This window comes from Bubalus bubalis, chromosome 1 (assembly GCF_019923935.1).
Source record: "Bubalus bubalis isolate 160015118507 breed Murrah chromosome 1, NDDB_SH_1, whole genome shotgun sequence".
Taxonomy (NCBI): Eukaryota; Metazoa; Chordata; class Mammalia; order Artiodactyla; family Bovidae; genus Bubalus; species Bubalus bubalis.
The window spans coordinates 141,683,986-141,706,667 of NC_059157.1; the positions used below are offsets into that span (position 1 = coordinate 141,683,986).

Sequence of the window (22,682 nt, forward strand, 5' to 3'; positions counted from 1 at the left end):
TAGATGCTGAACTCAGTTTAGGGCGTTCACTTGCTTACTGTAAATCTTAGACTGGACAACACACGTGAAACATTCCGTGTAAACCATGGAGTCACATAGAAGAGTGAGAAATGGAATTTTTCATGAGACAGCAGTACAAAATCACAGGGCCACATAAACTGGGGTTTTAAGGCCATCTCTGCAAGGTAGTAGAATTTGGTGGGCTGTGAAACCACTGAGAAAAGGAGAATGCATTTCTTTTTAAGAAACTCGGTCCTAATCCTATTCAAGTCACTACTGGCTCCATATTAATTCCAAGACAACCCAACTGGCCTAATGAGGTACAGGCATACCTCAAACTTGAAGGAATCCCAATGCCAGGAGGATGTAAGAACTGAGTTTGGCAGCACATCTTTCTGCTGGACAATGCAGTAGGAGTCAGACACCATTTGCCTCCAAAACTCGGTAACAGCCTCTGATGTGAGGAGTGTGAGTAGAGAGTTAGGTCATTTCACAGCTGCTTTTTAATTCGTGGGATGTCTCAGGAGTTCTCCCCCTTGAAAGCGGATCAGCAGTGGCAGCCGCTGCTGGAATCTCATAGTGGGCGGCTGGTGTCTCCCGCGAAGCCCACAGTGGGAGCCGGGTAACACCATACTGCACTCAGGCTCTTCCTCAAGGAAAAAGCATGGTTTGGAACGCCAAGTAGGGCTTCAAGTTGGGCCAGAAGTTGGAACCCAAAGTTCCCTGCAAAGCCACGAGATACACTCGTTGAATTCGCACGCCTTGTGAGTTCTGACAGCCGTCACATGACAACTACCACAACACCTGAGGGCACGGGCCATCGAGTGCGTGGCTTAGTTTCCGTTCAGTTCGACAGGGACCCTAACTTAATTGCACCTGGAAGTTTTAGAGAGCAAGTTTCCTTGCCGGCGAGTTTACCCTCAGCAACCGGACTCCATAAAGTGCTCTTCACGCCGGAAGTGCACTAATCCGCAGCACGTGGGGTTGCCAGGGCGCTCTTCACGTGACTGGGCGGGGCCTCATGAAGCTTATAGCCAATGGTAGCGCGAGAGGGCGGTGCCTATGACGCGCCGGGACCTATCCCGGAAGTGGGGCTGAGGTGGGGGCGGGAAAGGGCGGGGAGGCCGGGGTGTGGAAAGTGTGGCGGCCCCGCCCCGTCTCTTGGAACTGCCGCGGCCGCCACAGCTGCCGCCGCCGCCGCTGTGCGGGACCGGCGCGGGTGCGCAGGCAAAAGGCTCTCTCTACCTTCTGAAAGGTGAAGACTCGGGGAAAAGGTGGTGGGGCTGCGACCGGAGCGAGGAAGGGCTGGGGTAGGCAGCCAGAGCCGAGCCCCGACCGAGAAGAGGAGGAAGGATGGATGGGGGACCGAGGCGAGCGCGGGACCCGCCAGGGCTCAGGCCCGTGAGGCGCCGGGCCGGGGATGTCGGCAGGACAGAGGGTGTCTGAGAGGTCGAAGTGACGCCGCTGCAGGCTGGAGGGAGAAGTGTGCGCCCACTGCCCGAGGGGCAGGTGCTGATGGCCAGGTCCTGTTATCCCCATCCTTCGCAGGGATGTGCGGCCTGGGCTGGGTCCCCCGCACTGAGGATCCGGGCGGCGGCAGAGGGCCGGGCGGCGCGGTGCGGGAAGGTCGTCCGGCTGTGGGACGGTGGGGGCCGGGATTTGCTGCCCCCCGAGCGGGTGAGCGCCCTCGGCGGGTATTCCCCAACCCCAGCGAGCTCTGCTGCGACTTCCCTCCCACCTCCCCACCAAAGGATGGAAAAGTTTGTAAGGCCGGAGTTAAAAAGTGCCCGCTATTCCGGGTGGGTGTTCTATAAATGCAGAAATAATAGATCCATGATGCTTGGCTCGTTACTTGTCCGAAATGAGGCGTTTCCCTGCTTGCATGCTAGTTGTTAAAAAGCAAACAAACTTTTTGCATAGTACCCTCAGAAGAATCTCCCTAGCCCACCATGGCGGATGAAATTGATTTCACTACTGGAGATGCTGGGGCTTCCAGTACTTACCCTATGCAGTGTTCCGCCCTGCGCAAAAACGGCTTCGTGGTGCTCAAAGGACGACCATGCAAGATAGTGGAGATGTCAACTTCCAAAACTGGAAAGCACGGTCATGCCAAGGTAAATGCCCTTCCTGGTCTGCCTTGGCGTTGGGGTTTTGATCATTTGTATTCCATTACAGAACATGAGGTTTCTGAACTTATAAGTGTGTAAGAACACATTTTTATTCTTCCCACAATTACTGGGTGATCGGCTATTTGAATACTGAAAGGTAGCATTTCCTTCTTGGGCCCAATAATGTTTCATTAACTGGGAATTGAAACTTTCCTGAATCCTAGTGACTTAGGCGATCTATTTTACAAATGAAAAAACCTGTTCTAACATCATTCTAAGGAAACTAACCTCATTTTTCTTAAGCACTTTTATGATTGGGTTACTAGACTGTATGATATTGTGTCTTGAAATGTCATGATACTGTTTAGTTGTTCACTGCTTCTCAGTTGTATGACCACTACTTTTTTTTTTTAAGAAAGTAAAATTAGATGACCTTGAAAGAAGAAAGAATCTGTCATAATCAGCATTGGTATTATGCTTCTGTGTATGTAATGAGTGATACCTTGGCAAAGATTAAACAGATTTCCTGTTCTCCCTTCTCTGTTAGGTTCACCTTGTTGGAATTGATATTTTCACGGGCAAAAAGTATGAAGATATTTGCCCTTCTACTCACAACATGGATGTTCCAAATATTAAGAGAAATGATTATCAAGTAAGTATTAATTTCCTTTAAAATACTACTTGTTTCCTAAAGGTGCAAATACTTTCTACTGTCAGTTGTAATTTAATAAAACCCACAAGTAGTTTTGTAGGTTTTTCTAACCCAGTATTAGGTACTGCTTATCTTAGAAATTGGAGAAATATAGTGCTGTTTAACACTTGTACTTTATCTAGGATGACTGTTAGTTTGCCCTTTAACATTCTTGCATTTTAAAAATTTGAACACTTCCTATTTTTCAGATCAAGTGACTCCATATTGTGAGTCCAATGTTTAGTAAAATTACTATTCTCTTTGCTGTAAATTATTTCAAGTTTAAATAATTCCCTTCTAGGTAATTTTTTTTTTTTTAACCTTACCAGACCTAAGATTCTCAAGAAATTTTTGGAATTCATGTTCCACCAACCAAGTTTGTATGTATTAATGAATGAGTGTCAGAATTTGGTGTCCTTAAATAGGGAAATAAGTTGAAAGCCATAAATACAAAGGATAAAATGTATGGTCACTGAATAGGTGAAGGAAAAAAAAAAAAAACTTTGTAGTTTTATTTATATTCAGTGACCATGCTGTGAAATTATAGGTATAAACTGCAACTTTTAGTTCCAATTATACATTTGGATAAGTCATGTTTAATGGTAGCATTTTCTTGTTTGGAGTATTGATAGTAACTAAACCACTGACCTCATAGGATGTGGAAACTCAGATTAATCATAACTAAAGTCTTTCTTGAAAGTCTTTAATTTCTTTATCAAACATGCTATATGTAGAACTCTTTTCTATTCATTTTACATAGTGAAAATACAAATGTGATGCTCAATTTGTTTTACCCAATTTAAACTGATTTCTTTCATTACTTAATATTGTGTTTATAATTTTTAAAGAATGTTACCATTAACTGCAATATCCAATGATTTCCTTTTAGTTTTTGTCCACATGTAAACATATTTTTTTGGAGAAGGAAATGGCAATCCACTCCAGCACTCTAGAGAAGGAAATGGCAATCCACTCCAGCACTCTTGCCTGGAAAATCCCATGGACAGAGGAGCCTGATAGGCTACAGTCCATGGGGTTGCAAAGAGTCGGACACGACTGAGCAACTTCACTTTCAAACATATTTTTACACAATTTTAATCTAGTAAGCAGCTTTATATTTTCATTTTCCCTCTTAATAAATGTTTTCTATTGTTGTTAAAAAGTCTGCAGAAATTTAAATTGTCTTAGTAGAATAGTAGAAAGTTTTTTTTTTTAAGTCAGGCAGATCTGAGTTTCAATCTAGTCCTGCCACTTTCAAGCTGGGTGATCTTGGACAAATTATGCAACCTTTCTAAGCCTCAGTCTTCCCATCTACAAAGGAGGGATAATATGAAGGTTAAATGAGAATATGTACCCCATAATTACCTCTTAATTAGATATATGCCCCAAACTATTTTTTCCTATATAAAAACTTCACTTAATCACTTATTCTTGGAGTACTTAGACATTGCATACAGTGCTGCTGCTGCTACTAAGTCACTTCAGTCGTATCTGACTCTGTGGGTGCTCGGTAAACATTTGTTAAATGCATACATGATTATTCAATGAGGTAAGGATGGTACAGCCAACTAAAGCTAAGCATAGAATTTTCTTTTGCCAAAAATGAATTTCTGTTTTCATCCTTAACATGTGAATGCTTTGAATATGCAATATCCATTAATATTCATTCAGTATATAATGCTTTTGCCTTTGAATGTTTCAGAAAAATAGTATCAGTAGTTCAGATGACTACCACTGTGATTAAATTAGCCAATCATTGATTAGAACTCAGGATTAACATAAAGGAAAATTTTGGTTTGAGTTGTATTTTGGCAGGACCAGAACTAGAATGAGGGAAATGAGATTAGTAAAGCCCTTGCCTCAAGCACAAAATTTTACATAAAGACAAGACCAGTAACAATGCCAAGCAACATAGGGGCCTAAGTCAGAAGGGAAAAATCAAATTCTGATCTTGTCTGAAAATTTGTTCATTATAGAATTTTCACATTCTAATTTTTAAAAATACTACCTTAACCTGATCACTGAGGGTTTTGTGTGTTTGTGTGCACATGCACACCACCTTAAATTTTGCACCCAAAACAAGTGCCTCACTTGGTTCACTGTAGTCCCAGCGTTCAGTATATAGTCTGTGTTGCAGAGCTTGTAAGAAAATGGCTCAAGCCTAACAGTCTAGGATCAGATCCTTTCTTTGGCACCTACTAATTACATGACGTTGATTGACGAGTTATTTAATCTCTCAACTGCCTTTTTGTATTTATAAAATAAGGATAAGAATTATAAACTCCTCGTGGAATCACTGTAAGGATTAATTAGTTAATTCTTAGAAAAGTGCCTTGCAGAGTGAGCACTCAGTGATCACACCCCTTCATTATCAAGTCAGCATAGAATACTTATTTCTGTTCATTTAAAAAATTAGTTTGATGAACCCTTCCAGTTATATTCATTGTGCTATGGAAGGCAATGGCACCCCACTCCAGTACTCTTGCCTGGAAAATCCCATGGATGGAGGAGCCTGGTGGGCTGCAGTCCGTGGGGTCACTACGAGTCGGACACGACTGACTTCACTTTCACTTTTCACTTTCATGCATTGCAGAAGGAAATGGCAACCCACTCCGGTGTTCCTGCTTGGAGAATCCCAGGGACGGGGCAGCCAGGTGGGCTGCCATCTATGGGGTCGCACAAAATTGGACATGACTGAAGCGACTTAGCATTAGCATGGTGGTCTTCACTATCCAAGTGGCTTGATTCAATTTCTACTTACTATTTGGCTACTTGTAGTCCTTTGTATTTGCTGAATTCAGTATTTCAAATGCCAGTTTGGCAGTCAGCTGAAGTGAAATATATACATATGTGTGTGTGTGTATTCGTTATAATAATTAAAAGGTAAATCTTTGTTTAAGAAAATAAACGTATTTATAATTTTATGTATTTTAAAATAAGTTCAAAATGAAAGAAAAATTGTCTTCTGAATTCCATTCCAAGATGTAGCTGGAATTGCTAATTTCCATCCTTTCTCTCAAAACTAGTTATGGTTGTCTGGGGCTCACTGATAGTGTAAAATGTAAATACACTTATATACTTTTGGGAATCCCCAGACACTTAAATATAGAAACGCTTGTTCAAACTCTGCTACTCCCTTGAATCATATTGGTTTAGAAAGTTCTATGTTCCTGTGCACCACACCACAAGTTAAATGCATTTTCGTCATTCACTAAAGTTTTATTTGTCATTTAAAGATCACTTTTTAGAAGGAAAGCTAATCACTACAGGACATGTTAAAGTATAGATTTTGTATCTTTGGATTATTGGTGAATTTCCAAAACTATGAATGTTAAATCCTAGTATATTCTTCAAATAAGTGTATGCCTATTATATAAGGAGTTGAATTTTGTTGCTGCAACTTAAAATAGAACAACAAAGAAAATAATGATGCAATGAATTCTGTGTTTGAAGTCTTTTTATACTTTTTAACCTGTTTGTGGAATCTTTGTGTTCCCTGGTAGAAGCAGTGTTTCTTTGGAATAGAAAACCTCTAAATCAGCAGATCCCAGTGTTGCAGGGAGAAGAAACAGATATTTTGCTATAGGATCAGTGAGGGTAATAGTGAGAAGAGCCTTCTACCTTTGGTTCCTAGGCCTGTGTATTTTACCTTTGGGAGAAATAGTACCATATATTGGAATATATTGTAACTTGTAAAACAGCACCCAGGCGTGCATTGTCCAGCAGGTGGCAAAGATGAGTAGGCCAATGCAAACTCTCTTAGAATGATGGGAGTACATGGAGCAGTGAATCCTCTGAGTGTTGTCCTGCTGTCTTTTATTTCGCCTGTCAAATGAATTTTTTAACCAGAAACGACACTGTGTGAGGTTCTGAAGGAATGTGACAGTTTATAAATCCACAGATGAGATTTCAGCAGAAGCACTGCAGGCAGCAAAGGCAAATTTATATGTAAAGTAAGAATATATTGCAGTGAGCACAAACTGCTGCCTCTTCCATGATGGAGGGAATATACTATCACCAAGCAGCTGGCTCTTTGCCCTAGGTTCAGTTCAGTCGCTCAGTCGTGTCCAACTCTTTGTGACCCCATGAACCGTAGCACGCCAGGCCTCCCTGTCCATCACCAACTCCCGGAGTCTACCCAAACCCATGTCCATTGAGTCCGTGATGCCATCCAACCATCTCACCCTCTGACAGTCCCCTTCTCCTCTTGCCCTCAATCTTTCCCAGCATCAGGGTCTTTTCAAATGAGTCACCTCTTCGCATCAGGTGGCCAACTATTGGAGTTTCAGCTTCAACGTCAGTCCCTCCACACCCAGGACTGATCTCCTTTAGGATGGACTGGTTGGATCTCCTTGCAGTCCAAGGGACTCTCAAGAGTCTTCTCCAACACCACAGTTCAAAAGCATCAATTCTTCTGCGCTCAGCTTTCTTGTCCAACTCTCACATCCATACATGACCACTGGAAAAACCATAGCCTTGACTAGATGGACCTTTGTTAACAAAGTAAGTCTGTGCTTTTTAATATGCTGTCTAGGTTGGTCATAACTTTCCTTCCAAGGAGTAAGCGTCTTTTAATTTCATAGCTGCAGTCACCATCTGCAGTGATTTTGGAGCCCCCCAAAAATAAAGTCATCCACTGTTTCCACTGTTTCCCCATCTGTTTGCCATGAACTGATGGGACTGGATGCCATGATCTTAGTTTTCTGAATGTTAGTTTTAAGCCATCTTTTTCACTCTCCTTTTTCACTTTCATCAAGAGGCTCTTTAGTTCTTCACTTTCTGCCACAAGGGACGTGTCATCTGCATATCTGACATTATTGATATTTTCCCGGCAATCTTGATTCCAGCTTGTGCTTCATCCAGCCCAGTGTTTCTCATGATGTACTCTGCATATAAGTTAAATAAGCAGGGTGACAATATACAGCCTTGACGTACTCCTGTTCCTATTTGGAACCAGTCTGTTGTTCCATGTCCAGTTCTAACTGTTGCTTCCTGACCTGCATACAGATTTCTCAAGAGGCAGGTCAGGTGGTCTGGTATTCCCATCTCTTTCAGAATTTTCCACAGTTTATTGTGATCCACACAGTCAAAGGCTTTGGCATAGTTAATAAAGCAGAAATAGATGTTTTTCTGGAACTCTCTTGCTTTTTCCATGATCCAGTGGATGTTGGCAATTTGATCTCTGGTTCCTCTGCCTTTTCTAAAACCAGCTTGAACATCTGGAAGTTCACAGTTCACATATTGTTGAGGCCTGGCTTGGAGAATTTTAAGCATCACTTTACTAGTGTGTGAGATAAGTGCAATTGTGCAGTAGTGTGAGCATTCTTTGGCATTGCCTTTCTTTGGCATTGGAATGAAAACTGACCTTTTCCAGTCCTGTGGCCACTGCTGAGTTTTCCAAATTTGCTGGCATATTGAGTGCAGCACTTTCACAGCATCATCTTCCAGGATTTGAAATAGCTCAACTGGAATCCCATCACCTCCACTAGCTTTGTTCATAGTGATGCTTTCTAAGGCCCACTTGACTTCACATTCCAGGATGTCTGGCTCTAGATGAGTGATCACACCATCGTGATTATCTTGGTCATGAAGATCTTTTTTGTACAGTTCTTCTGTGTATTCTTGCCACCTCTTCTTAATATCCTCTGCTTCTGTTAGGTCCCTACCATTTCTGTCCTTTATTGAGCCCATCTTTACATGAAATGTTCCCTTCGTATCTCTAATTTTCTTGAAAAGATCTCTAGTCTTTTCCATCCTGTTGTTTTCCTCTATTTCTTTGCATTAATTGCTGAGGAAGGCTTTCTTATCTCTCCTTGCTATTCTTTGGAACTCTGCATTCAGATGCTTATATCTTTCCTTTCCGCCTTTGCTTTTCGCTTCCTTCTTTTCACAGCTATTTGCAAGGCCTCCTCAGACAGCCATTTTGCTCTTTTGCATTTCTTTTTCTTGGGGTGGTCTTGATTCCTGATTCCTATACAATGTCACCAACCACCATCCATAGTTCATCAGGCACTATCTATCTATCTAGTCCCTTAAATCTATTTGTCACTGTCACTGTATAGTCATAAGGGATTTGATTTAGGTCATACCTGAATGGTCTAGTGGTTTTCTCCACTTTCTTCAATTTCAGTCTGAATTTGGCAATGAGGAGTTCATGATCTGAGCCACAGTCAGCTCCCTGTCTTGTTTTTGCTGACTGTATAGAGCTTCTTCATCTTTGGCTGCGAAGAATATAATCAGATTTCGATGTTGACCATCTGGTGATGTCCATGTGTAAAGTCTTGTCTTGTGTTGTTGGAAGAGGGTGTTTGCTATGACCAGTGCGTTCTCTTGGCAGAAATCTATTAGCCTTTGCCCTGGTTCATTCTGTACTCCAAGGCCAAATTTGCCTGTTATTCCAGGTGTTTCTTGACTTCCTACTTTTGCATTCCAGTCCCCTATAATGAAAGGGACATCTTTTTTGGGTGTTAGTTCTAGAAGGTCTTGTAGGTCTTCATAGAACTATTCAACTTCAGCTTCTTCAGTGCTACTGGTCGGGGCATAGACTTGGATTACCGTGATATTGAATGGTTTGCCTTGGAAACAAACAGAGATCATTCTGTTGTTTTTGAGATTGCATCCAAGTACTGCATTTCAGGCTCTTTTGTTGACTATAATGGCTACTCCATTTCTCCTAAGGGATTTCTGCCCACAGTAGTAGATATAATGGTCATCTGAGTTAAATTCACCCATTCCAGTCCATCTTAGTTTGCTGATTCCTAGAATGTCAATGTTTACACTTGTCATCTCCCATTTGACCACTTCCAATTTGCCTTGATTCATGGACCTAACATTCCAGGTTCTTATGCAATATTGCTCTTTACAGCATCAAACCTTGCTTCTATCACCAGTCGCATCCACAACTGGGTGTTGTTTTTGCTTTGGCTCCATCCCTTCATTCTTTCTGGAGTTATTTCTACACTGATCTCCAGTAGCATATTGGGCACCTACCAACCTGGGGAGTTCCTCTTTCAGTATCCTATCATTTTGCCTTTTCATGCTGTTCATGGGGTTCTCAAGGCAAGAATACTGAAGTGGTTTGCCATCCCTTCTTCAGCAGACCACATTCTGTCAGACCTCTCCACCATGACCCGTCCATCTTGGGTGGCCCCACACAGCATGGCTTAGTTTCATTGAGTTAAACAAGGCTGTGATCCATGTGATCAGATTGGCTAGTTGTCTGTGATTGTGGTTTCAGTCTGTCTGCCCTCTGATGCCCTTTCTCAGTGCTTATTGTCTTACTTGGATTTCTCTTACCTTGGATGTAGGGTATCTCTTCATGGCTGCTCCAGCAAAGCACAGCTGCTGCTCCTTACCTTGGACGTGGGGTAGCTCCTCTTGACCGCCAGCCCTGACCTCAGGCCCCTGACCTTTGCCCTAGGAAATAGTGCCATATCAGTGACTCTGCGTTGGTCTGTGGTCTGAGGTACCAGCAGCAGCTGTAGTCAGTAGTGGCTGTAGGTCACATCAGCCTTGGTGAGAAAAAACCTGTGTCAATTAGCTTATGCCACAATGGCCAGTCATTGATAAGCCAATTGAGCAAGGACTGAGAAGACTACAGTAAGAAACTAAGTGACATTTGCCGATAGAATCATCTTGTCACCTGTCTGCCTCCTCAGTAGCGTGTCCCCTTGGTAAGCATTATACGGACACATTCTCTATTCAGAGAGGTCCCTCCAGGTACCACTCTCCCAGACCTTATTGTCAGCAGTTTTCCCATCTTGTTCTTTCAGTGTGGTTGAACTTCCATACAGACTCTTAGCCATTGCCCATCATCCGTGTAAATCTAAACCTTCAGTTCTTTATCCTCTGAGTCCAGTGCATGAAGTTCTCATCCTCACTGTCTCTCCAAGTAGTTTCATCAGACCATGCATAACCATCTAGAAACCACTCTGACTTTTTTTATTTTTCAGTCAGCTGCGCATAGGGAACTCCCCCAATAAAGCCACTGGTATGAGTTTAGGGGGAAGTGGTGGATGTTGCAGAAGGTACTTTCTGAGTCTCATACAGCTTGCCTGTGCCTTCAGGACCTGCTTAGGTTGGTCTCATATATGCAGCTTGCACTTGATGAAGTGGTGCTATGCATACCCAATTTTATGGCTTGATGGGTCAGATAGCACCCTAGTTGATAATAGTGTTATTTACTTGTGTTGTTTGTTAACAGTGGTCAAGCATTCAGTTCCTTCTTGCCCGATCTCCTCCCCATGCCCCCCTACCCCCGCCGCCAGGGACCAGCAGCTCTAAAGAAGTAGCTTGAGAGTGCTGGAGGAAAAGGAAAAGGAAGGAGGAGAAAAAAGGAGGTCTTACCTAAAAGTCTGACTGTTTTGAAATATATTGAGAAATAAAATTAAGTTCAGAAGTTAGGGCTACGAAGTCACCTGTAGTGATGCTATTCCTTCTCCAGCTTTCTGCTGTTGTGTACCAATAATAAAATACAGGCAAAAAGTTGCCCCATAATTTTCCTTTTTCATGTTTTTATCTGACCACATCATGGACAGAATCTCCAGTCACTGGCTTTCTCCACATACTTCCTTTCAGTTCATGCTTTGTTTCCGCAGCTCCCTGTGCCTCCAGCTATTTAGTGGTTATGGTGCTCTTTCTAGAATTCTGATATACCATAGCATTTTTCTTTTTTGCTTTTTATAGTAGACATTTTCAAAATATGAACCTCATATACCCATCATCCGCCTTAAAAAATGATCAATACATAGCAAATCTTATTTCATTTATACCCCACCATCTACTTTTATTTCCTGTATCCTCTGTCTCGATTATTTTGAAGCTAATTCCAGATATTATGTTATTTATCATTTCATCTGCAAATATTTTGATACACATTTTTAAAAGGTAAGGGCTGTAAAGAGCAAGATCAAAGCACACTGTGGTACCTCAAAAATTAGTAATTCCTTAATGTCTTCAAATATCCAGTCAATATCTACATTTTCTTAATTGTATTTGTGTTTTGCTTTTTCAGATGTGATAGTTAATTGTTTTTATTTTGTAGTTTTTCTAAATCAGGACCTAAATAAAGTCCACACATTGAAATTGGTTGAGGTATCTCTTAAATCTGCTTATAGGCTCTCCTCTCTCATACATGCATTTGAGTCTGTCTTTCCTCCCTTCCTAATTTCTCTCTCTCTCTGCCCCCTCTCAATTTTTTGATGAAGAATGTTGCTCTATAGACTTTCTCACAGGCTTTATTTTGCTAATTGCATTTTCCTTGTTCTTTAACATGTTCCTTTGTCCCACATATTTCTGAAAATGGATAATTAAATGTACAGATCTAGTTTAGATTTTTTTTTTCATCTTTTTTCTTTAACAAGAACTACTCCAAAGGTGATGTTCTGTGCAGTCATCAAGTAAATGAATCTTATGGTTTGCTCTTTTGTGATGTTATTAGATATGTAATAACTGCCTCAATCCATTAACTTATTAGGGAAGACAAAGTAATAATAATCAGTTATTCTTTTTTTTTTTTAAATAAAAGCCAGAACACTTCTATAAAGAGAAACTTTGCTTTAGCTTTTTTGATTACCCTTGCAATAGTATATAATAGGAAAGGCAATATAAATACTTGATTCTTTGCCTTTAATTACCAGTTTTCAAAATTAGTTGGTTCTCTGGCTTTTATTGAAGATGACCAGTGAAATGTTTTTTTGCCACTTTGAACTCAAGCATTTAAACACATTTATGTTTCAATATATTATAGTTATTATCATTATTCATTCTCAAATTGTTCTATCTTTGGCCAGAGGGCCCTTATTTCAGTTAGCTCCTGAATCCCTTTGATATGGATCATCATGCTTTCACATCTTGTATGCTTCCTACTCTGGACCTGGAATTATCCATTTTCCCAAGAGCCCTATGAAGAGAAATAACACCATACATTGTATTCTTTTAGTAGGGAATAATAGATACCACATTCTGGTACTAGTATTTTGGGGATATGGTATAATTTCAGATGTCATTCAGTAGCTTGGTATGCCACTGCATGATTGACTCTTCTATTACAAGTTTTCTGACCCTGCCCTCTCCTGTCTCCTTGCTTACCATTAAGAAAATGATTTTTCTACCAAAAAAAATTCTTCAAAACATTTCAAAGTTACCAAATGAGTATTGTTGTTCAGTCACTCAGTTGAGTCCGACTCTTTTCAACTCCATGGACTGAAGCACACCAGGCTTCCCTGTCCTTCACCATCTCCCAGAGCTTGCCTCAAACTCATGTCCATTGAGTTGGTGATGCCATCCAACCATCTCATCCTCTGTCATCCCCTTTTCCTCCTGCCTTCAATCTTTCCCAGCACGAGGGTCTTTTCCAACAAGTTGGCTCTTTACATCAGGTGGCCAAAGAATTAGAGCTTCAGCTTTAGCATCAGTCCCTCCAGTGAATATTCAGGATTGATTTCTTTTAGGATTGACTGGTTTCATCTCCTTGCAATCCAAGGGACTCTCAAGAATCCTTCTCCAACACCACAGTTCAAAAGCATCAATTCTTTGGCACTCAACCTTCTTTATGGTCCAACTCTCACATCCATACATGACTACTGAAAAAAATCATAGCTTTGACTAATATTGACCTACCTTTGTAGGCAAAGTAACGTCTCTGCTTTTCAATATGCTGTCTAGGTTTGTCATAGCTTTTCTTCCAAGGAGCAAGCCATCTTCTAATTTCATGGCAGCAGTCACTATCCGCAGTGATTTTGGAGCCCAAGAAAGTAGAGTCTGTCACTGTTTCCATTGTTTCCCCATCTGTTGGCCATGAAGTGATGGGACCAGATGTCATGATCTTCGTCTTTTGAATGTTGAGTTTTAAGCCAACTTTTTCACTCTTCTCTTTCACCTTCATCAAGAGGCTCTTTAGTTCCTCTTCACTTTCTACCATAAGGATGGTTTCATCTGCATATCTGAGGTTATTGATATTTCTCCCAACAATCTTGATTCCAGCTTGTGCTTCATCCAGCCTGGCATTTTGCATGATGTACTCTGCATATAAGTTAAATAAGCAGGGTGACAATATATAGCCTTAATGTACTCCTTTCCCAATTTTGAAACAGTCCATTGTTCCATGTAAGGTTCTAACTGTTGCTTCTTGACCTGCATACGGATTCCTCAGGAGGCAGGTAAGATGGTCTGGTATTCCCATCTCTTGAAGAATTTTCCAGAGTTTGTTGTGATCCACACAGTCAAAGGCTTTAGTGTAGCCAATGAGTAGATTTGCTTAAGGTGAAGGATCAGAAGGAAATATTTAGAATTATAACTCTCTCCTTACCACCATCTCCTTCTGACTGTATAGAATCAGAGAGGGCTTTGAGGAAAGATTGAAAAAGTTGCACAGTAATATGTTTGAGACACAAAAATGACACCGTTAGCTTTTTTTTTTTTTTTACAAGATTGAAAATTACAAAAGGGGAAATGATACCTTGAAAGTGGAAAAATCTGGCAGATACTACTGTAGCCGGGTAATCAAAGTTAATATCACCAGTAATAGGAAATAGACATTATTTACCTCTTGATGTGATACTCTGAGGACACATCATTTATGCAGTAATCCTTCCAAAAATGCACTATCTTATTCATTAAGAAACTGACAAACTCAAACTAAGAAACATTCTATAATTCAATGAATCTGTGCTTGTCAAAAACGTCAGTGTCATGAAAGACGAAGGATCAGGAGCTGTTCCAAATTAAGAGACTGAACTGGTATGATAGCCAAAAAAATACCAGGCATGATCCTGGAGCTGGGAGGGAAAAAAAGACAATACTGCAGCTTTGAATACAGACTGTATATTAAATAATATGTTAGCAATATTGAATTTCCTGATTTTGAAAAATAAACTGTGATTATATGAGTATGTCCTTGAGAAGAACACAGTATAATTGCTAAAGAGTCATAATGTTTGAAACTTACTCTCAAATGGTTCAGTAAAAATAATAAGAATATGTATGGAAGCATTTTATATATTCCATATATACTAGAGATTTTAAAAAAAGCACATGGTTAAATGTTAACAAAGAGTAAATTTAAGTAAAAGACAAAGGATTTTATTGCATTACTTTTACAGCTTTTCTTTAAGAAGATCAAATAATTCATTATTATTATTTAATTTCATTTTTCTGTAGCTTAGTTTTATTTTTGAAAATTTTAATTTTATTTATTATACCAATTTATTTTAATGCTTATAAGCAAATACTTTAGTAGATGTTTTATATGTCTGTACATTTTTGTATTTGAAATGCTTTATAGTTCATCCCATGGCTTATGAATGCTATGTTATGAATTGCTCTTAAAAAATAAAATACCATATAAATCTCAAAATACCAATATTATTATTTGGCTAATGTGGTTCAGGCGCTAATGGAGTGGGAACCTTTAACTCTTAAAATTGACAAGTTCTACCTCAGGGAGTTGCTAAAGGAGCTAAAATAAAAACAATGAGCCTGTGGTTGTCTAAAAGTCACACTTATGTCTCAACCTCCTTGCTCCCCCGCCCTTTTCTGCCAGCTATCTCACAAATGTTTGAGTGACCAAAAGATTAAGTTGTTTGTGGTGGCTCAATAGGGTGGCTTTTTGTTTTTGAGATTATAGACATGTGCAAAAACTGAAATCTCCTGTGGTCAGTGCAGTGTCTGTGGAAAGCCACTGCCTGAGTCGGTAGCGCCATAAAGGAGCGCTCTGACAGCCTATCTCTGGGGTATGCCTGTGTATGAAATAGTGGCTGAAGGGGACCAGGGACCGTGTCTCTGATTCCTTTTGTGTATCTCAGTGTTAGCATCTGGTGTGCTGGCTGGTTGCCTTTCATAAAACCTCTTGGAATTCTAGGCACACTGATGGTGTACCTGCTTTTAGAATAAATGAATGTGGCCTGCCAGTTTCCTCATACCTGTAATGAAAAAAATTCAATGATATCAAAACTATGTCTTTTTGCAGGTTAGGTTGATGACTGGGTTTGTTGCATTAATGTCATCAACAAGCTAATTTTTTTCTTTTTAAAAAAACCTAGTGTTGTTAGCAGTGAGCTGGAGACTAAAAATTTTCCACTTCAGTTTGTGTATAATCAAATTATAAAACATATTGTTTATAGTCATGAAAAACTGAAAATAACTTTTATGCCCATTAGTACAAAAATGGTTAAATCAGTAACTGTATCCATACAGTTTATGGATAATCTGTATGGATTTATCCATACAGATTAAAGAGATTAAGCTAAGTCCATATTTTCTAAAATTGAAAGATTTCTAAGACATATTTAAGTGAAAACAACTTGCTGAAAAATAACTCATTTATTTTTGAAAACAACTATATTTGTATTGTGTACATAATTGTAAATACTTCTGGATACGCTATTTTAAAAAAGCCAGATTGTTGAATAATGTAGAGATTGTGGGGGGGGGAAGACTGCAAGAAGGAATGAATTTATACTTTTTATCTATCTTCTACTTTTCTATGTGTAGCATTCTTAAGTACCAAAAATTTATTAATGTATTACTGTGTACTTATACAAATAAATGTAAATGGCAATTCATGTTAAAATTACAAAGGAGTGGATATAATCTAATCAGTGCAAATGATATAATTTCTTTCAATAGCTGATATGCATTCAGGATGGTTACCTTTCCCTGCTAACAGAAACTGGTGAAGTTCGTGAGGATCTTAAGCTGCCAGAGGGTGAACTAGGCAAAGAAATAGAAGGAAAATATAATGCAGGTGAAGATGTACAGGTAAAGACCTATGGGGAGATTTTTTTTAAGCCATTTTATAAAAGCTTTGACCTAAATTAGCATAAAATACTATAAGAAATACAGCTGTTAAATAGTGCTGAAATGTTGAAAAGGAACTCTAGAATTAGGCAGTTTTCCCAGGATACCTTTTACCATGCCCATTCCCCAAAAACATATCAAAGTTCATTTTTTACTACATAGACACTGTCAATCCCAAATTTGTTTTGAAGGTCAGCCTGAACTATTCTGAAGGATGAGAAAGGATGTTATGGGAATTCTAAAGAGTGAAGGTGATTTATTTTATCTTTCTTATGACTTTCAGAAGTATAACATCTAAGTGTTGTGGCATTTATACTTCTTATTTTCCTGTTCCCTGGAAATTGTTTTAAAAACCACAGTTTAAGAAATTCTTCTCTAGAAAACTGTAGAGAAAGATGATTTGATCTTGGAATGCCTCTTTCCAAAATAAATATGTATAAAACATCCATGAATACTCATCTCATCCTCTCCTTCCCTCACTGTATCCACAAGTCTGTTCTCTGTGTCTGGAAACGTATACATGACCACATGCCAAATAGATGAGCAGTGGGAACTTGCTGTATGATGCAGGGAGCTCAAACCCAGTGCTCTGTGACAACCTAGAGGGGTGGGAGGAGGGTCAACAGGGAGAGGACATAGGTATACCTATGGCTGATTCCTGTTGATGTATAGCAGGAACCAACACAATATTGAAAAGCAATTATCCTCCAATTAAAAATAAAGTTTTTAAAGTTAAATAAGCAGGGTGAAAAATAGATCCACAATTATCCAGTGTATGATGAATTAAATATATCTTATATAGATACTGCCTTTTGAATACCTTTTTACCTGCTTTTTTTTTTTCCTTCTAGGTATCTGTCATGTGTGCAATGAGTGAAGAATATGCTGTAGCCATAAAGCCCTGCAAATAAATGGGAACATCAGGCATGACCAAACTGTTTAGGTCTGGATCAACTACAGATCTAAAGTTTGGTTCTAAGTTGTCACCAAAGCTATGGCCTTCATAAGCAACCTCATTTCTTTTTCAGTTGTTTTGAAATTGTGCTGAGTTAGTTTTGTAGGCAATTAGCAATTTAAAAAAATAATCAAGATATATAACTTTTTTTTTAATTTTGTAGGTGTCTTTACTATATAACATTCCTGTGGTTTTCAGTATGTGAGTCCAAGAAACAGATGAGATAAGCTTCAGCAGATATGATTTGTCTGAGCAAATCATTCCTGAATTTTAGTTAAATTATAAATAAACCAGGGTTTTAAACAATGTAGCATCCAGTGGTATTGATGTACCACATTTAAGTTGAATTGCTCTGCATTAATTTCAAACTTAATATCATAGAATAAGTAGATTATGGATTGGAATTGTCAGAATTTCAGCCTGGGTGTGGCAAGTAAAGATCCTTAAACAAAAATGTTATCAAAAGTGCCAGTTATCTTAGTAACCGTGTGCAGCCCACCTGTGTTACCTCAGTCATTCTGTTCTTTGCCAAGTTTCTGGCAGACTTAATATAATCTGTATTATGGTCATTTTAGTACTTTGTTGTGGTTAACAGAGGCGTTAAACTGTTGTGTGGCTGTTAGCAAGTCATATTGTAAAGAAGGCCCAAAGGACAGTGGCAGAGGGTGTTGGTAAAAGCTGTAGCTTTTTATTTGAGCCCTTTGTAATCAGCATAAAAATAGGAAGTTTCTGTTTGCATTTTTAACTTTTGTTTTCTCTATTTAAAGGAGTGACATGCTTTACAGGATACTATGCAGTACTTTTTATCGATTATGTTGAATAGTTGATATTTGTAGTAATCACTCCTTTCCAGACATTTTTAAGTAGACTTTTTTTGACATCAGAGTATTTGTTAAACAAAAACTGGAAATTCTTAAATTATTTGGAATGCTTGTTAAATTTATGTATGTTTTTTCTAACATGAAAGTGAATCATAAAAGAAAAGTTACTTTATATGATTATTATTTAACTTAAGTATATGTATTTATCTGATTGTCATGTGACTTAATTCACTTAACTGGTATGAAATATAGCTAGGAAAGATTTCTATAAACTGAATTACTTTTAAAAGTATTTTAGGTGATTCTGTTACATTTCTGTTCAGTCTTTTGGATCATATATCTCTCTATTTCCAGAATTCTAGGCATTATCACAGGGTTTGTGAGGCCTCAATAACAGCCATTATATTGCAGTGAAACTTAGAACAAAATCACCTTTTTAGTAATACTTTCATTCTCTAAGACTGATTCTAAGACCTCTCCCATCATACATTGACTTCTAAAAGGCCTTTGTACCCTATCACCTAGAGGAAAATCTGCATGATGCTATAATCGGTCTACTCAGTGATTGGAAATAGCATTAGGAACAGAAGATCCCAGTTTTAGTTACTTAATTTGCCCACGTTTTAAATCTTGTATTGGCCTCAGCAAAACCACTTGGAGAAGAAGCAAGATGCTTTAAGGAAATGCAAGAGGAATTCTAAAGCACAAGAAATATTGATGTTATAGTTAATCATTTTTTAGTATAACATTTTAGCTTTTGCCCATCTAAGCACAATTAGTAATTAGGCTAAATTCTTTCATTTCCAGAATTCCATTTAGGTATCACTGCTCTAGTTTTTTTAATACTCTGTAGTATGTATCTTACTTGTGACTGGTTGGCATTGTTACCTGCAGGAATTCCAGCAAGTTACCAGTCTGTGCTTCTTGCTGGCCATTCATATGACCCCAGTTAACTACACTAGTATTCTGGTTTAGTATTAATTCTGGGTTAGCATGCCCTTGTTCTTCCTAATTTATCAAACTTCACATAAATATATTTTCAATTGCAAGGTAAAGTATTTCAATTGCAAAGTATATATAAATTATAATAATGCACCTATACTTCATATATTGAATGGCAAAAGCTACTTATGCATAAGTATTTCAAGTACTATAATAAAGTGTAAATTCTCTTCTGACATATAATTATAGATTTTAAAGATATGGGACTGTTTATTTTCATGTAAGTCAATACTTGTTTCTCTTGAACAATATATTTCATTTAGAAAAGCTTTATAAATTGTATTAAAAGGAAGCAGGAAACATTTTTTAATAGAACAGAAATGACTTCTTTTTTGACATCAGAAATGTTAAAAGTTGATTCCTAGTATTTGTTGTACTTTTTTGTAGTAAATGTTAAATGTCACAGTTACCATGTGTAGAATGTAGACTGTCATCTTGATAGATTATACAGTGATATACCTTTTTGTCTGCAGGCATTTCACCAATTTATATACAGTATTATACTAACAAGTGGAATATTTGTTTCTTTCTAGAACAACATATTTTATTTCTAGTGTGAAGACTTTGTTATATCTTATTTGCTACAAAGTTGTATACCCTCTGAAACAGATCAAATTATTGCTACTTTCACTTAGCATTTGCATCATAGACATGATGTTTCTTTCATGCTCCCCTCCAAGGGCTGTCAAGTCACTTGAAATTGCTAACTGAGCAACTTCACATTCACTTTTCACTTTCATGCATTGGAGAAGGAAATGGCAACCCACTCCAGTGTTCTTGCCTGGAGAATCCCAGGGACGGGGGAGCCTGGTGGGCTGCCGTCTATGGGGTCGCACAGAGTCGGACACGACTGAAGCGACTTAGCAGCAGCAGCAGCAAGCTCTTGAATCCATTTCCATTTATGGTACAAAATTCTGTATGGATTCTTTATAACTATTACCAAAACTCTCCTGCAGCCAGAGCATGAAATCTTTAATAGAATATGCTGCAATAAAATGTTTAGGCTATAAAATTTGGGGATACAGTTTTTCATTATAGCACAACATGTGTGCATATGTGCACATAGCTTTGTATGTTTGTTCTCTTTACAAAGTCCTTCCAACTCTTAAAAGTACTGTAGTCTGGTAGTGCCTCAAATGTTGGTAACTTTTTTTTTTATTTACAACTTTTCCAGAATTTGTTTTTGTATTTTAAAGTTTCTCAATTAGATTATTTCTAGTTGCAATTTGAATGCATTGTTCTCAGGGCTGTTTGTGCTAAGAGCTGAAGTTTCCTTATTTTAAAGCTAACTGCCTGAAAGAATATTGTAAAAATTTCCCACATTGTAATACAATGATACATACAAATAAAAATCTGTAATATCAACACACTTAAACTATATGCTAAATATTCAAGAAAAAAATTGGAATATTGCTAACATGTATACTGGAATCTTGGCATATTTTTTTCATTTTAGAAAAGAATTTGGTGGTCTTATCTTAGAACCTTATCGTTAATGGTACACCTGAAAGCACTCCTTTGGCATGGACCCCAAAGATAGCTTTGGAGCCAAACTTTGATGCGATTTTCAAAACATGTCTAGGGACAAAAGAATTAAAATTCATAATACTTTTGGGGGCACATTAAAGTGTTTACAGATGGAATTCTGTATATGAACTAGTAACAAATTTATTATAAGAAAATATGACTCTTAAGCAGTATATGTACAAACTATAAGTATATATCCATAAACAGCATAATATTAATTGGTCAACAGTTTTAAATTTTCTGATATCTAGGCATATTTCATAGTTTTCAAGCCTTTTTTCCTCCCAGCATTTGGACAAGTAATAGGTAACAAAGACGTAAGAAAATTTCATTGTGAAAAACCTTAAAATTGAGAAAATTCAATCCATTAACTTTATTAAATTTTCTTTCTCTGAATTGGGCATATGGTATTTGATTTTAGCAGGGAACATTTGGATTTAGCTTACAGAACACAGATGTTCTATGGGAACATGACTTGAAGTTCTATATAATTTAATATTTTTTCATTAAATGACCATCTGAGCATCAACATAACTACCACGTGAGGTCAAGTGCCTGAAAAGTGCTGTATATATCTATACACGTTTTCCTTACATGAAAGATGCATCTTCTAGCAATGCATATCAGGCTTTCACCTGCTAAAAAAAATTCTTGTTGCCCAACCTTACCATCCACCACTATTCCTGACTCCTTATTACAAGTTGCAACCTATTTTACAATTAAAAGAGAGGTTCCTTATTTATATAAAGTCCCTAAAACTATGTCTTGATATTGGTAGACCTAAGTTTATCATAGTTCAAGATTGCACTTTTTTAAAACTCTGGATGTAAACTTTGTTCAGTGGTGACTATACAGCTTGTCATAAGTCACGGTTGTGATCTTTCTTGAGAGGAATCCTTTATGTGGTTAATATCTACTATAAATAAGCACTCTTGTGCTTGTTATAAAGAATAATGCAAATTCGTAGCTCTGTACTGTTTCTGTCCTTCTCTTCAAAAAGGAAATAGTTGAAATGGCATTGTCTAATCCAGTGGCACTTTATTAGTAATACATTTTATTTGTCATAGGTATAAGAGAACTCTTACCTGCAGAGACTCATATGTTTTAGCTAAAACTTTAAAATTCTAAGATATGTAGTATGGGTAATATTATAATTGTGTATTTTGCATTTCAAAAATGGGTAAAATTCATACAGTAAGCCTTTGACTATGTTAAAATAATTGTGAAATCCTTTAAAATGTAGATAGTAAACTAATCAATTATAACTTTTTGTTACAATATATTTGTCTGTTAACTTCATCAGTTATATTAAATAAAGTTAATAGCTTATACTACTCTTGTATATATACATTCCTAGAGACATTTTCATACTAGAAAATTAACTACTGTTAAAATCTAACTTATATTTTGTTTGTTTTTCTATATTTTAGGTTCTTATTGTACAGCACCCTAGCTTTACACCTGAAAATGTTAATTTCTAAATTTCAGTTCCAGATTTAGATATACTTTTTAAAAAAATCTTTTAAGTTTTTAATAGTTTTTAGAATATATAAAATACATGGTTCAAAATTCTATAGATACAAGAATAAATACATCCCTTCCTCCTCTTCCTGTGCATTCTTCCGGGGATACATAATGCAAGAGAGTTCAGTGGTCCCAACCCCTGATCAGGGTCTGAGGTGTTCCTTCCCTACCAGACTTGCTGTTCGCTTTCTATACTGATGTGAATGGTGTGATGAGTCCCAGAAGCAAACTGTTTTCCCAGTCCTCATCATATCTCA

At 38.0% G+C, this 22,682-nt stretch overlaps 1 protein-coding gene across 1 annotated transcript; it reads left to right on the top strand.

Annotated features, from left to right (window-relative positions):
• The first annotated feature begins 1,103 nt into the window (after positions 1-1,103).
• On the top strand, positions 1,104-22,235 carry EIF5A2 (eukaryotic translation initiation factor 5A2). The gene is made up of 5 exons (XM_006055310.4): positions 1,104-1,255; positions 1,921-2,114; positions 2,656-2,760; positions 16,426-16,557; positions 17,448-22,235. The coding sequence occupies exons 2-5, from the start codon at positions 1,950-1,952 to the stop codon at positions 17,505-17,507; spliced, it is 462 nt and encodes a 153-aa protein (XP_006055372.1). The 5' UTR covers positions 1,104-1,255; positions 1,921-1,949; the 3' UTR covers positions 17,508-22,235.
• Positions 22,236-22,682: the final 447 nt, after the last annotated feature.